This window comes from Mandrillus leucophaeus, unplaced genomic scaffold (genome assembly GCF_000951045.1).
Source record: "Mandrillus leucophaeus isolate KB7577 unplaced genomic scaffold, Mleu.le_1.0 Scaffold1560, whole genome shotgun sequence".
NCBI lineage: Eukaryota > Metazoa > Chordata > Mammalia > Primates > Cercopithecidae > Mandrillus > Mandrillus leucophaeus.
Window position 1 is genome coordinate 305,604 of NW_012101544.1, and position 16,747 is coordinate 322,350.

Consider the following 16,747-nt stretch of genomic DNA (forward strand, 5'->3'; position numbering starts at 1 on the left):
AGAGCGAGACTCCGTCTCAAAAAAAAAAAAAAAAGAGGAAGAAACAGTAGATCTCTCTGCTCTCTGCCATGTGCAGATAGATGAGAACATGGCCATCTGCCAACTTGGAAGAAAATGGCCTCACCAGACACCAGCTCTACCCACAACTTGATCTTGGACTTCCCAGCATCCAGATCATGATAAATAAATGTTTGTTATTTAAGCCACCCAGTCTATGATAATTTATTATAGCAGCCCAAACTAAGACACCCAAAGAAAATAGAAAGAAATATTAAAATAAGGGCAGAGTTGATATTGTAGAAAGTAAAAATGCAGCGGACATGATCAACAAATCCAAAAGCTGGATCACGGAGACTAGTAAGTTGACAAACATTAACAAGTGTTAATAAGGATATAGAGAAATTGTAACCTTCATACAATGCTATGGGAATGTAAAATGGCACAGGCATTTTGGGAAATGGTTTGACAGATCCTTGCAAAGTGAAACATAGAGTTACCAAATAACCTTGTACATTCATTTATAGAAGCACTATTCATTGTAGCCCAGAAGGGGAAACAGCCTATGGGTCCATCAGCTTATAAATGGAGAAAAAACTGGGGTGTATCCATACAGTGGATTATCATTCATTAATAAAAGGGAATAAAATGCTAACATATGTTACAGTATGGATGAACCTTGAAAGCATATTGCCAAGTGGGAGAAGCTAATAATAAAAGACCATATATTATATGATTCTATTTATGTAATATGTCCAGAAAAGGCAAAATCCATAGACAGAAAGTGGATTCAGTGGTTGACTAGAGCCGGGGATGGGAAAGGAGTTTCTGTAAATAGGCATGAGTTTCTTTAGAAGTACTCTACAGTTAGTCTGTTGTGGTAATTGCACAACTTAAACGTGCTTAAGAAATAAAGAAGTGTACACCTTAAAAAGATAAAACATGCCAACCAAGAATATTATGTCTGGCAAAACTGTCTTCAAAAATGAAAGTGAAAGAGACTTTCCCAGACAAACAAAAGTAGAGGCACTTCATCACCGCTAGACCTTTCTTAGAAGAAATACTAAATGAGTTATTCAAGTTGAAACAAAAAGATGCTAAATAGCAATACTTAAAAGCATGTGAAAGTATAAAGGTCACTGGTAAGGGTAAATAGTGGTGTGTAATCACTTTTTATTCTGGCGTAGAAATTACAATAAAAGGTATTAAAAACATAACTAAAAATATAATGAATACATAATATTAAAAGATGTAATTTGTTTCACCAAATTATATGTGAAGGGAGAAGTAAAAGTATGAATATTTGGTATATGATTGAAGTTACATTGTTATCAGCTTAAAAGATTGTTATAAACAATATATGTTATGTAAGCTCCATGGTGATCACAAAGAAAATACCTATAGAAGATACACAAAGAAAGTGAGTAAGGAGTCAAAGCATGTCACTACAAAAAAAAAAAACAAAAAACAAAAAACAGCAATGAAATACAATGGAAGATAGCAACAGAGGAAAAGAGAGACAAAAGAGCTATAAGACAGAAAACAGCAAAGTGGCAATAGGAAATTTTTTCACCATCCATAATTAAATATAAATGGATTACATTCCCCAGTCAAGAGATGGAGAGTTGCCAAATGGATTAAAAAAACAGAATCCAACTATATCCTGTCTCCATGAGACTCACTTTAGTTTTAATGACACAGGCTTATAGTGAAGGGATGGAAAACTATATTCCATACAAAGGGAAAGCAAAGGAGAGAAGGGGTGACTATACCAATATCGGATATTAAATCAGAAACTATTAGAAGAGATAGGCATTCACCTGAAAGAAGAGCCTATTCACCTAGAAGATAAAACAGTTACAAATATTTATGCACCAAACCTCAGAACTCCTGTATGTATCGTAAGCAAATTTTGACAGAGCTGAAGGGAGAAATAGGCAGCAACACAATAATAGGAGACATAAGCACTCCACTTTCAACAATTGATAGAACAAGATTAATAGGTCATCAGAGAACTTGAACAAAACTGTGGACCAATTGAACCTAACGGATGTGCAGAGAATACTCTATCCAACAACAGCAGAATATGTATTATTCACAAGTGCACATGAAACATTTTCCAGGATAGACTACATGTTCCAGGATAGACTACATTTTCCAGGATAGACTACATGTTCCAGGATAGACTACATGTTCCAGGATAGACTACATGTTCCAGGATAGACTACAAAACATACCTTAAGTTTAAGAAGGTTGAAATAATACAAAGTATCTTTTCTGATCATAATGGTATAAAACTAAAGATCAGTAGCAGAAGGACAACTGTAAAATCCACAAATGTGTAGAAATTAACCAAAACATTCTTTTTTTTTTTTTTTTTTAGACGGAGTCTCGCTCTGTCACCCAGGCTGGAGTGCAGTGGCATGATCTCAGCTCACTGCAACCTCCACCTCCCGGGTTCAAGTGATTCTCCTGCCTCAGCCTCCTGAGTAGCTGGGATTACAGGCACGAGCCACCATGCCTGGCTAATTTTTTGTATTTTTGTAGAGACGAGGTTTCGCTGTGTTGGCCAGGCTGGTCTCAAACTCTTGATCTCAAGTGATTCACTCGTCTTGGCCTTTTAAAGTGCTGGGATTACAGGCATAAGCCACCACGCCCAGCTAAACCAAACAGTCTTAAACAACCAATGGGTTAAAGATGTCACAAAGAAAATTAAAAAATACCTTGAGACAAATGAAAACGAAAACATACCTGAATTTATGGGCTGCAAGCATAAGCAGCTGTAAGAGGGAAGTTTATGTACTGTACACTTGAAAATTGGTTAAGAAAGTAGATCTCATGTGTTTTATACCACAATAAAAAAGGTAAAAAAATTTTTTGATAAAATTAAATATCTGTTCATGATAAAAATTATCTTAGCAAACTAGGACTAGCAGGGAACTTTTTTATTCTGTTAAAAGATGTTTACCAGAAACCTGAAACAGTTGTTAAAAGGTGTGTACCAAAAATCTGAACTAGCCATCATACTTAATGATAGAAGTTAGATGCATTCTTTTTGAAATCAGGAAGGATACTTCTATGCCTGCTATCATTGTTTGTCTTTGCTGTTGTACTTGAGTACCTAACTAGCACATTAATATAAGTGACAGCAGTGAAAGTTAAATCTATTAGAAATGAAGAAACAAAACCATCATTAGTTCCCATATGTTATGCTTGTCTCCACAGAATCTCAAGACAAATTACTATGATTAATAAGAGATTTCAGCAAGATTGCTGGATCAATAATATACTGAGATATTAGGACTCATATTCACCAGCAATCAACAGAATATGCAATTTAACAGAAAAATGTGTTTAAATAATAGCAGGTATCTAGGAAGGGAAGTCGTATTACAATTTCAGAGATTGTTAAAATGTGAAATAGTGTTTTTAAATTGCTATATGTTTGGGGAGTCCATATGTATCTATATTCTAAAAGTACAAAGAAAGGTAAGGGAAAAATAAACAACAAAGTTATTCAGGATGGTGATTATTTCTGGTGGGTCAGGAGAGATGTTCATAGCTTCAACTGTATTGGTAATATATTCTTTGTTGACTGGTTAATACAAAGGCATTCATTGTATTTTTCTTTATATTGAAATATTTCATTAAAAATGAAGAAGGAAATCTAGTGATGTCATTGGTCAGAGAAAGAATGCTGGAGGTGGAACAAATCTTTGCAGCAAGATCTTAAGTTCGGGGGAGTTAACTGCTATATGGGCAAAGAGGAGTCAGAGAAGGAAAACCAAAAGAACTGTACAGAGAACGTGGAGGAAAAATTGAGTACTTTAATAAAGAAACAAGGGAGAGAAAGTTTTTTAACAAGAAAAAGAGAAGCTTTGGTCAACAGTGTCAGATCCCATAGAGGAACTGATAGTAGAAAACTGAGAAGAGACTGTTGGACTTTACTAAGAAGACTGTATTAACAAGACTATCTTGATAGCAAGTGATGGAAACAGATTTCAAACTAACGTAAGAAAAAAACACAAAATCAAAGGATGAACTGTAGATTATAGACTTGGTAAAGGTACAGAAAATTGGAAACAGACCCCCTAATGTTTTTAATGCTTCTATCTCACATCTCTTCATTCCAGACCAGACCAGCTTTCTCCATGCAGCTTTGGCTGTGTGTATTGGCCATGTGGTAAACCTACATTCTTATAGCTTTGCCTCAGAGAAGAAAAGAACTACTCATTCTCATCTTCTACTCTTCCTCTAATTTACAAGATAGTTAAATTTGCAGAACCACAGGAATATAAATACTTTGTCTGTATGTCATTTTGAGTTAGAATTTAGGTTTATTTCATTATATGTTAATTTTCACCTACATGAATAATTGACCGGAATTTCAGAGTCATGCAGGATACAGAGTAGTTTCTATTGGTCAGGACTGATTTATACACTGCAGTACTTAGGTATTCTTTGCTGTCACCCACTTCAGTTGCCAATCATTGTGGCACTCAAAAGTGCCCCAACAAATTTCCAAAATACACATCGGGATAGTATGTACTATTTGAGAACTACTGATTTAGAAGAAAAGCAGATCAACTGGGTTGATTAGTAAAAATGAAAGAACACCCAGACTTAACCTCCTACTAAAGATCTACATGAATCATTGTCCTTGATGTAGCATAACTGCCTGAGAGTCAGGTATTTATTTGACTTTATTTATTGAGTGACCTACTTTGTTAGGTCAAGCCTTTTTACTTGAAAGAATATGATCAACAGAAAACAATTCTGAATAGAAAATGAAGGGAAGGATGATAGTAGAAGTTCCTATGTGGAATTTTGTGTGTTGGAAAAAATAGCTTTTCAGTGAAATCTGTGAGAAATACCTTAAATAATATAGTATAGGTCAAAGCTTTGCAAATGTCTTTTTTCTATATAAAAGAAATTTCTACTGTATGCTATGAAAGACTTTTTTTGGTAATTTTTACATATGTTAGTCCTTGGTTCTTAAAATCCCATTTTAAATGGTATCAGTAACTTTTTATTTCATCAAATCCAAAGATTTTTAAAAGTCCTTTCTGAAAATGTCCATTTTTCACTCTCTTGAATCTTATGAAATTTACACAGGAAATAGAAAAAAACATTATTACTTCTCTTGAGAGTTTTTGCAGGGTATATTTATAAATGATCAACATCATATGAATACTTAGTACTGCTGCTGTTAAATTTGTAATGAGTTGCAGGGTTTTGAAATTCCTTGACTGGCTTTCATCCAAGTACTTTATTTTCAAGGCTTAGATACAGTACAACCAATGAGAGACATACAGTTAACTATTGACCCTATCATGAAAATATTTCAGTTTTTAAGTATTAAGATGTTATTCATATTTAGGATATATTTAAGAAACATATATCTTTCACTAGCTTGAATATATGAATTTGGAGCTGCAAATGATGATCTTTAGCCTTTGACTCTATAACCCCCAAAGTTAGTAATATTTAATTTAGATTAATGTGATAATGTAGTCTTCCTAAGAACTGATTCAAATGTAATTTAAATAACGTCTATATTCATGCTTTTCAGAGGCTTACTGAGAAATTCTTTATCTTATAAAATATAAATTTCAGAAATATATCATGGTCTATTATAAATTTTTAGAAGTCAAAAATTATTCTAAGGAATATTGATGCTTCTCTTTTTGAAGCCTATGTAGGAATTAAGTATTATGAGCAATTTAATACTATACATGGATATTCATTTCCTCTGGCTAGTCCACAAAGGCCTTTTTGAGCAATAAAATACCCATAAAATAAGAAGTAATACTATTGTAATAGCATACCACGAGGACAGGAAAACAATCAAAGTATTGAAATCTGATTTTTAGGAAAACCAAGTTTAATCAGAGATGAATGAGCAATCTTCATGAGACTTCCGCAGATATTTGATAGTCTCTGTTTCTGATAACTCAATCATTGTAACTGTACTTGAAAAGTTATGGCCTTTTTTCGTGCGTATGTCTTTAAAATTTGTGAATGGGGTATTTAACATAGACTGCAGTCAAAGAATCTCTCATCTGCATTTACTCTGAGAGAAACTGCAAGGTGGGTGACTCACTGCCGTCAGGGTCCCAGAGCTTCTCCTGCTGGGGTGTCAGCTGCAGGAACCTTACCAGCTCAAAACTAGATGCTATCACATATCCTGTTGCCTGTCTGCACTCCCACAGGAATTTAGTAATTAAGTTCCAACAGAGCCATCTTGCCAAGCCTAAAGACAATCCTGGTGCCATAAAACTGGCAGATGCATTCAGCCAGCTCACGAATACACTTTGGGGCCCTCCCCATAGTTGAGGTTGCAGAGGTTTCCTGTGTTGAGAAAAAAAGTGTTTGGAAAAGTTCTCCCAAACTGCATTGGCTTGGCTTTAAACGTGTTGGGGTATACAGATGCAGGCCGCTGGCCTAGCGTGCTGCTTCACCTAGGTGGTCGCCTGCACTCTGCTCCGGTGCTGTGCATGCTGAATCCCTGGACACTTTTTGGTTCACCAAGGTAAAACTAGCAGCAGGACTCACAGTTTATCACCATGATTGCCAACATCCCACCTCAGAGAAATGCTGAAAAAACTGAATCAAATATGAGTGGTTTATTCAACTGAAGTTCAAAATCTTCTTTGATGAAGCTTACATCCCTTGCAGTGTAGCCTGTCAGTTCCTGGTTAACTTTCAGCAAAACACATTTTCTTGGTAAGATGAAAGAATTCTGAAAATCGATGACCATGGCATGTGAAAGAGATGATTTAAGTGAATGTCTGCCTTACTTTCAAACAGCAAATGATGCTGTTCTTAAGTGGCAGTCCAGGTCTCACCACGTGCTTTTTCAATTGATATGTGGCTGGTCTTTCATATGGGAAGACTACTTGGCTGATCATCTGTTCATCTCCCAAAGTGAGCGCCAAAGGAACTGTTCAGTAACTTTATGTAAGTTTACAGATAAATTTCTTTTGAAGTTTCTGGGCCATGGTTTGAAGAAAGGCCATGGGAAGTTTCTTTTGTTCCATGGGAAAAATGGAAAGTCACCTTTTCTGCATAACTTAGAAGATTAGGGAGTTTGAGGCCAAGTACCATACTCCCTTCATTGTTTCCAACCATAGTGTTTTAACTGCCCATTAATCTCCTTAATTCAGTTACTTCAAAGCTAACATCTAACCCATTTGGTAATGCATTGTCACCTTGACATATATCACTCAAAAAATCCACTTGTCTAAAAAATTCCTGGATGAAGAAATTTTTCACGGGCTTCATGAGAGTTCCACATTACCTCAATGAGGTTTTTAGGCTTAAAAACATCTCCAGTTTTACAAATGGCGATAGTATCTTTATTTAGTCCATCCAAGCCCGTCGAAATGGGGATGTTGAACAGCCAAATCTTTGTTTTTAAGAATTTCCTGTTTGGCTTCACTTTCACCTTCAGCAAATTCAGTTTCATTTTCTGATGCTGCAAAGCCAGATCCTTTTGGTGGAAGAGGCTCCAAACTCTGTGTGTACAGTGTCCTCATGCTTCCTTCTCCTGCTGCCACCTGAGAGAGCTCCCCAGGCCTGACCAATCCTCAGTTATGAGGGCAGAGGCTGCCGTTCTTTACTTAGATACAGATAATGCTGTTAACATCGCCCTGAAACATCAAGCATTATTTTTGTTGATCTGGCTTTTTTTTTTTTTTTAAATTGGTTCTCTGAGTAGACATTCACTTAAATCATCTCTTAAATTGGGGTGGATTCTTTTTTTCTTGCTGCCACTCAACTCCAGTACCAAAAAGTATTGACAAAGAGAGTGGAGGAAGAATATAATTAAAGTGGTAAATAGTATATAGGACATGTGAGGAATAGCTATTTCTATGTTGAATTAACTGAGTTTAAGCAGGAAAAGGAGAGTAAAAAAGAGGAGTTCAGAAAGACATTGCACAGTTTCTCCTTTAGGATATCAAATAGCACTACCATCGTCTTTCTTTCCTATTGAGGAAAGAAGTCAGAATGGGTATGCATTGCAACCTCATAGTCATTAGTAAGGATGTCATATGTAAGTCTAGTGTTTAGGAGGGCTACGATTGAACTCATAATATTACCATATAAACATTGAGAAATTATATTGGTAGTGATGATGATGAATTATTTTGGATATACTTTTGGTTCCCATTATCTGTTCCACAATTTAGTACCTGGTATTTAGTTTTCAAGAGAGCTTTTCTTCTCGTAACTTAAACAGAAGATTTGAAATAACAACAAACCAACAGTCAAACTCTTTTCTGTGAATAGACAAATATTTATTTTTCCCATGAATACTTGAAAGTCAATTATATTAGTTAACTTTCTAAATTTCACATATAACATGTTTTTACTATCCATTATTTTCCCCATACTTATGGGAACAGAAGTTTAAGTGATATGGTCAACAAATTCAATTAAAATGCATTCGTTTAGTTATTCAGATTATTTTGAAAGAAACTACCTCGCTAATATCACATAGGTTAAAATGTGCTATAAAGGCATATAATGTTAAAAGTATTCATATAAATTAAAAGTACTTGTTAAACATTTTGAGTATTTTTGGTCTTTCAGAATTAAAAGTATTAGTAAACTGTTTTGAATAATTTGACACCTGAAATAATAGTGTTGATTTTCATTTTGAGAAATAATATTTAAACATAGTTACAAAATAATTATTTAATTGGACATTAGCTAGAACTTATGTAACAAAGTATAAGGGCACTGAATTACTTTAACTCCTTGTAAATGTTACTGAGAGTAGCATATCTCTTATCCATATGCGGATATCCATATTTCTCTGATAGAACCTAATTTGAACACATCAAGACAGATTGGCATTTTCAGACCCATAAAAAAACTGCTTTGTTAATTGCAAACCATATTTAGTATGACCTTATAACAAAGTAGCACTTTAAGTGTCATGCTTTGTCTTTAATGTGCACACTGGAGCTGGGTTCATCTGTACCCGACAACTACACTTCATGAAAAGAGTTTTTTTTCTTGATAGGCAATTAGCAGTAATTAGGAAGATTCACCTCAATAAGATGTCAACATGAGATTGTTTAAAAAAGTTGAATGTCAGTGACTTAAAAAAGGAAGTTCTTCTGACACCTGTGTATGGCATGTGAAACATGAAATGTTAATTTAACTTTTCTGCTTATTATTCATGCACAATATTATTTTGTCATTCAGACTCTGCATTGACAGAGTGTAAGGGTGTTAAAATAGTGTTGCTAGAATAAAAAGAGGATTAATCTACCATTGGCCAATTAGCCAAAAGGTACTTAATGGTCTCTAAAGGCTACTGAAGTCTAACTACTAGCAAAAGCATTGGTGAAAAGTCCTCTATATTACCTTCATTTGCTTGACATTTTGTGAAACACAGTGTAGCCCTTTCATAACTGCAGTTGTCAGAAAATGGTTTATAAATGAGTGATGCAGTAACTTAGTGGATTTTTCATAAGAAATTTTGTTACATAAATAATTACGTCTCAGCCTAAGATCTTTTTTTGGTTATTGGTTTTTATTTTTTAATTCTTTCTCTTGGTGATCTCAAGTATCGTAACAAAAGAAAATTAATGTTTTAAATTTAAAAGTCTTGTTACTAAACTTGGAAGTTATTAATCTGGACTATTTACCTTTTTAAATAAGTCTTATATGGAAAATATTTGTTAGTGACATAGAAGATGATGGCATTGTCTTGATAACACATACATTTTAATTGACTGTGAATTTAGTCCTATACCTGGACAACATACAGAATTTTATTTCTTTCCATTTTATCCCCTTTAAAAGTATAATATTCTCAATAAAAGAACATTGATTCTATTCACAGGAGGGAGAATATCATTAAAATTATGGCGACTTTCTAGGGCGTTCTTGCCGATAGAATTTACATATATCCCATTCAAGTAGAATTTTCTCTCCAGTCTCATTTATTTACATTCTGGTAACGTAATTTATGTTGTAATTTTTTAAAAACACAATAAGATTTTAAAATTGCTGCCTCTACTTAATTATGAATCGGAATAATCAGATTGTGAGAATGTAAATGAACTTATTTCTGTATTCAACATTAAATAGTCTTAAGTCAGTCCTAAGCATAATTTAAGATGAGATATTTTGGAGAAGTTACTGGAAACAGATCATTCTCGTTTAATGATTGCTTTTCTCTACTTGGATTGTCAAGCCTTTTGGCTTTCAAAAGGAGAAAGAAAACATGGAGAGTACATTATTGTTATAGATGGCAACTAAGCCTCACTTTTTACTCTGGTTACTGATTCTCCTTTTTCAATATTGAGCGTCTCACCGTTACTCCAGCATGGACTGCAAAGTGTTCTTTGGCCACCAGCTATTTCCTGCATAGACCTCCCAGAAACTCTGATCCAGTGTCTCTGGCATTCCACCTCATGTTTGGCTGTATTTTCTAGAATTTTGTGTCTTTATGTTTCAGACTCTACTATCCCAACTATTTCCAAATTTTTTAAATGGTTCGTTACTTTAAATTTTTAATCCAGTGGTAAAAAACAAATGGGAAAGACTGAACTATGTCTTTGAATGCTGTAAGGATGGATATTGTCCAGAAAAAAACCGTAGGTCAGAATCATTTTCATTTTAGAAGTGAAGAGCTATACCCGATCCCATTCGTTTCCCTTGGAGCACTGCTTCTGAACTGGTTGGATACCCAATAGCATTTTCTTTACATGTGCTACAACTAGCAACATGTTCGTTGAATAGGCAGATATTGAGTATTTTATTCTTTCGAGACATGAAGATCAGAGAGTATCTAAAAATATATTGTTTTGGGAGTAATTAGGGAAATGATTTTCTCAGCTTTTTTTCTAAGCCCTTTATTTCTCATTATGGGGCCTGAAGAATATTTTCCAAGGGCCTTGTTTTATTTTTTCTGATAGTTCGTTCCTGAACATTAAAATGTTTACCAGGTCTCCCTGATGGAGAAGGGATGCCTGATGTCCTCAGACTGCCCCCAGTTTACTGACCAGTGATTTGGCAACTATCTTCTCTTGAGTAAAAGTTGGAAAGCAGAGTGGTCATAGATCTAAGCTAGTACATTCAATGCTGTACTTAGCTTCTAGATCACATTTTACAGAACAAATCAGGGGAATATGGGGAGGGAAACAGGCTCTAGTCAGCATTTACCAGACAGGAATTGAAGGTAGCAGCAGTTCCCTCAGCTTCCCGTTTTGTTTCTTCATAGCACTTACTATAGTTTATTGTTACGTATTTCTGGATTACAGACCAGTAGCTACCTAAAGGCAAGAATTATTTATAACCTTTTTCTTACTGAAAACAGAGAACTAGCATAGTGCTAACTACATAGTATGTGTAAAAAGAATAAATGATAGATATTGAATCAGGTTCTGAATCTAGGTACTCCATATCTAAATCTGCCAGCAAATGTCAAGTTGGTGCCATGAATGAAAGCAGTTTGTGAATGAAATCCCATATAAGAAAATAAGGGAAAATAGGCCAGGGGAGACTAATTTACCCTATTCATGGGATTCTACAGTTACAGTTGAGAGCAGCAAACAAAAGCTTCTGGCCAGAGGCTTTTTGCTTGTCAGTTAAACTACAAAATGCAGATCTGGTAGAGGCAATTTATATTTCTAGTATAGAAAATGGAACATAAAAATAAACTGAAAAAGAACAAAAAAAATTAAAAGGAAAATGGGGGTCAGGCACAGTGACTCATGACTATAATCCAAGCATTTTGAGAGGCCGAGGCGGGAGGATTGCTTGAGGCCATGAGTTCAAGACCAGGCTGGGCAACACAGCAAGATCCCATATCTACAAAAATATTTAAAAATTAGCTGGGTATTTTTACTCACTGTAGTCCCTGCTACTCGGGAGGCTGAGGCAGGAGGATCCCTTGAACCCAAGAGTTTGAGGCTGTAGTGGGCTATGATTAAACCACTGTACTCCTGCCTGGGCAATAGAGCAAGACCTTGTCTGAAAAGAAAATGGGACAATTTGTAAAGCAATTGAATAAATAAAATGAATACAAAATTATGGATAAAGAAAAAAAAATTAATCCAGAGTGAGAATATTATATAAACTCTACACACTGTGGGGTTTGGGAGACTAAATTGAGATGGGACAGAGTGGCAGTAAGATAACAAGAAGTAGATTCTAGAAAGGCACTGATGTAAAAAATATCAGGACCCATATTAATTTTCTGTGCTACAAAACACAAATTTAGCAGCTGAGAAACAACATATGCATTCATTACCTCACAGTGTCATTGGGTCAGGAGTCTGATACAGCCTAGTGGGGTGCTCTGCTCAGAATGTGGCAAGGTTGCAATCAGTGTGTCAGCCAGACTGCCTTTTTTGAAAAATTCAGTTCCTTGTGGGTATAGGACTGAGGTCTGTGGCTTGCTGGCTGACAGCCAAGGATCATTCTCAGCTCATTGAGGCCTCCCTTAGGTCTTGTCTTGTAGCTCCTTTCATAACATGGCAACTTACTTCTTTAAAGCCAGCAGGGGAATCTCCCTGACCTCAGAGAATGCCTCTGGCCTTCTTTGAAAGGGCTCATCTGATTAGGTCAGGACCAGCCAAGAAAAGCTTGCTTTTGATTAGCTCTCAGAAACTTGATTAGGGACCCTGACCCTAATTACACCTACAGAATTCTCTTTGCATATAACATAATGTAATCATGGGAATGACAACCTATCATATTTCTGGGTCCCATACAAGGGGAGGGTATTGTACCAGAGCATGTCATCTGAGAATTGTGTCTACCACAGGATATTATACTGAAGAATAAGTTTTTCAGTACATTCTTATTTCTTCTTACAGTCGCTTAGAGAGTTCTCTCCTTTTCAGGGATTTATGCTTCCTCAATGTTAAATTTAAATAAATTATTAATAGATAGTGTCTAGTTTAAAAATTTTATAGTGTTAAGTTCTATTTTATAACCTTTGGTTAGAAATAATTGACTACACGTAAATCAATACGAATCTCAGTACTTATTCTTATTGAAGTCAACTTTTAAATTGAAATAGATGTTTGGGAGACTATAGACGGATTGCACTGCTGCGGATATAGAGTCAGAGGAGCATATCTGCCTTCAATACCTGTGTAGTAGTGTAGGAGGGATCCTAGATTGATTCTAGTCAAACAAGTAACTATGACTTAAGACAAACTAAAGTTTCTGTCATGAGAGAAATTACCAGGTTATTATGTATATACATGTTAAAGTTTTATTAATCTAGCTCCTCAGCCTTTAACACTTCTCAGACACTATTAGTAGCCTTTACCACAAGATAACAATGCTGACAATGAACATCTACTACGTGCAATCACAGACGTTTTAAGATTCTGTCCTCAAGATCACCTTTGTTAGGTAGACAAGCACCGTCTCTTTTTAAAACGAGGAAACAAAGCCATGTGTTTGTGCAAGCTCACTCAGCTGGTAAGCAGTAGACCCAGAGAATATGAATCCAGAAATTATGATTCTTCCATGTGTGTTTTGTTATCACTTGTTCTTAACATAGTGTGACTTAAATGCTTATAAATATTTGCTTGAAGATGGAAAGGCAATAGTAGAGAAATAGGAATCATGCTGCTAATAAACAAGAAAACTCACAATTTTAAGAGTAATCTTAATTTATTGGTAGATTTTTATGGCACAGTCTCTTTCTAACAAGGTCACCCACAAAAGTTGTCTCACAGCCTACAGCAAATGTAAGCAAAAGAAAGTTACTTATACATTTTTTCTCATCTATAGCTTTCTCAGTAAGAAGTAGAATTTTTAAACTGAGAGAAGTTAATAAGAGAGCTCTAGTTATTTGTCCACAATGCTAAGGAGAACCAAAGGTTTCCAAACTGATGGAATGTGTGATTTACATATTTCCTGTTTTTCAACAGATGCTGTGTAGCATTTCTATGCATATATAACTAACACCGGAAATATGTTTTCAAGATTGTAGATTTTAAATATTGTTTAATCAAAATATTATATTTTAATAAAGTACAAGTCGTTTAGTTTACTGCCTCTGTAATTTCAGTTTTTCTTCATTTAATACATTTTTATATTGTTAAATTGAAGTTGAAAGTTACGTATGCATGTCTTTTAGAAGAATGTATTTATTGACTTGATCTTTCCTCAGTGGAGGCACATTTATAGTTTCAGGATCTGCCAGGTAGAAAGATGAGACAGAAATCTGGTGGCATACAAGTATAACAAATGAGAGAAGCCACCTAAGTATTCCAGTAAGAAGAAAGGAACAAAGAAGTCTTCATGAAGGAGGAATACTAAGCTGCCCTTTAAAGATGAGACAGATTTCAGCAGAAAGAAACACTATGTGTAGAGTCATCCATGTAAAAATGGCAGGCAGGTTTGGGGAATGGCAGGCAGGTTTGGCTTCATATGATGCCTGACAGCAACACAAATTGAAGCCTAAGCTTAGAGAGCCTTATTATCCACAAACATTTGAGCTTTATTCTATTGGAATGAAGAACCCATGAAGGGCTTTGATTAAGGGAATAACTGGTCAGTGTTGTTTTAGGAACTTTTATAAAAGGTGGAATGAAGGTAGGGAAAGGTTGACGGCAGAGAGAGGGTTATTGTAATAGTCTTAATGAGATAATGAGGGTTTGCATTAAGAGAGTGGCTGAAAGGAATGAAAATGAGAAACACTATGTAATTTGCAGAACCTGACAATTGATTGGACATAGGGAATGAATAAACAGGGAGGGAGATGGATTCAAGCTTGAATATTAGACAGGAAGATTTCCAGGTTTAAGGAAACTAAGAGTTTACTATTAGATATTAATTATTAGGTTCTTTTGGGACAACTCATGAACAAATTTCATGGAACAAATTTCATAAACAATTTCCTAAAATTTATAGAACCATGCTTTTAGATTATAAGGTAAAATATAGCCAAATAGTTTTTTTCACCACAGCATACTTTTTATGTTGCCAGAACATAGTTTAATCTGAAGTATATCAAGTTCTAGTTTTGAATCCATGATCTTAAATATTCATATTTAATAATATGCACTTACATATACAAATACATATATAACGATGGTATAGTTTCTAGAAATTGTGTTTTAAATATAGTGTTAATACTTAAGTAACATGTTTCATGTTCATCTTACTGTACACTTTAGCTACATCTTTTGCTATTTCTAATTGGAATTTTTAACAAAGAAAAATTTTTCCCCCTCTGAGAGATTTCAGTATCATTTTGTCTAATTGTACCTTATGTTAAGGTACCACATTATAAGCTTCTTTGGAATAATAAAATAGTAACGCAAATACCCTCTTAAGCAGCTCTGAGTTGTTATGCCATTATAGTTTGGTGGCATTCTGCTGACTATAGATTGGTGAATGAGAAGGGCTAACATTAAGATGGTTTCTTTTACACTCCTTCATAAAAACATTACTATTATATCATTTAGCAAAATGTTTATGCTATTAAAAATTCAAAATGTAAGGAGTTTAGTGCATTTCTACCTCAACATTAGAAACAGGACCTTTCAACAATCAATCAAGTGCATAAAACTGAGCGAGTTTGTTTGCACGCTATTTATTTGAACTAAATCTCTAACAAGCCTCGTCTGCTAATTGGACTTAACATTTATGTTGCTAAATGAGAATCATTTTGGCTGCTATATAGGATGGTAAGACCTACCCAGTGGAATAAACAGCTAACATCTGTTATCCTGTCCTGCTCCAGCTTGGCTTTTCCCAGTTAAGTACTACATCAGCCCTGAAGTCGAGGTTATCAAATATGTGAATCTCTGGCTCACCCATTTATGTGTGAAGGTAAAGAAATAGTGCATCATCAGTCAGGACCAGCCAACCAAAAGATACTGAGTACAGCTGGTTCACTTTGTTTTAACTTTGCAAGCCCTACTACTATAAGCAAAATCTAATAGAGGTTAAGACTTTTGTAAAGTTCGTATAATAACTATAATTAATTTCAGTTCCCTTTAATATTTTCCTAGCTGTAGACTTTTATGCTGATAATTATTAGATTAAATGTAGTTACTTTTATAATATATATTTATTTTCTTTTTTTAAAAAAAGAAGCTAAATTTGGATTTGGCTGGGCTTCGGAAAGAAAAAGAAGATTTACTAAAGAAATTGGAGTCCTCATCTGAAATCACAAGTTTGGCAGAAGAAGTTTCCCAAGTAACATTTCCACGGATACAAGTTACATCACTTGGTCCTTCAAGGAGCATGGATTTGGAAATGAAGCAATTACAGTGTAAATTAAAGGTGATTATAAAGTTTAGTAAGCATGAAAACATGTATTATGGTTGAATCCTGCAAGACATATTTATATGAACACTAATTTTTTCTAATAAAGGTAAATTATAGTATAGATAATCCAAAATTATTAATATTGCCATCATCATTACTTTTTAGCCCGGTAGATTCTTATAATGAATACTACCATTCTCTGAAAAAGACAAGACATCATGAAATCCTAATTTAGGAGCTGATGTAAACTGGCCGATATCTGCTACTCTAATACTTCTTTCTGCCCCCATGCCTCCCTCCAGCTAAACAGAATCCTTTCAGACATGTAATATGTCAACATAAATAGAATTGCTTTTCTCTGCATACTTCCAGCAAGTTAAACTTGAGAGTGAAACCAACCCACTTTTGCTCTCTGCTTCTTCTCCCTCCCGCTTATCTCCTCCTTCTCTGTCTCCAGCCAACAACCAAATTAAAATAGTAGGAAGTA

The 16,747-nt window shown here is 34.9% G+C and overlaps 1 protein-coding gene across 1 annotated transcript in view; it reads left to right on the plus strand.

Moving 5' to 3' along the window:
* LOC105536188 (centlein) overlaps positions 1–16,747 on the plus strand; it is a gene marked incomplete at its 3' end in the record, with an annotated part of 236,950 nt that overhangs the window by 211,567 nt on the left and 8,636 nt on the right. Inside the window, exon 17 of the mRNA XM_011975470.1 lies at positions 16,084–16,275. Coding sequence (XP_011830860.1) covers positions 16,084–16,275 — 192 coding nt within the window. The remainder of the gene's footprint in view (positions 1–16,083; positions 16,276–16,747) is intronic.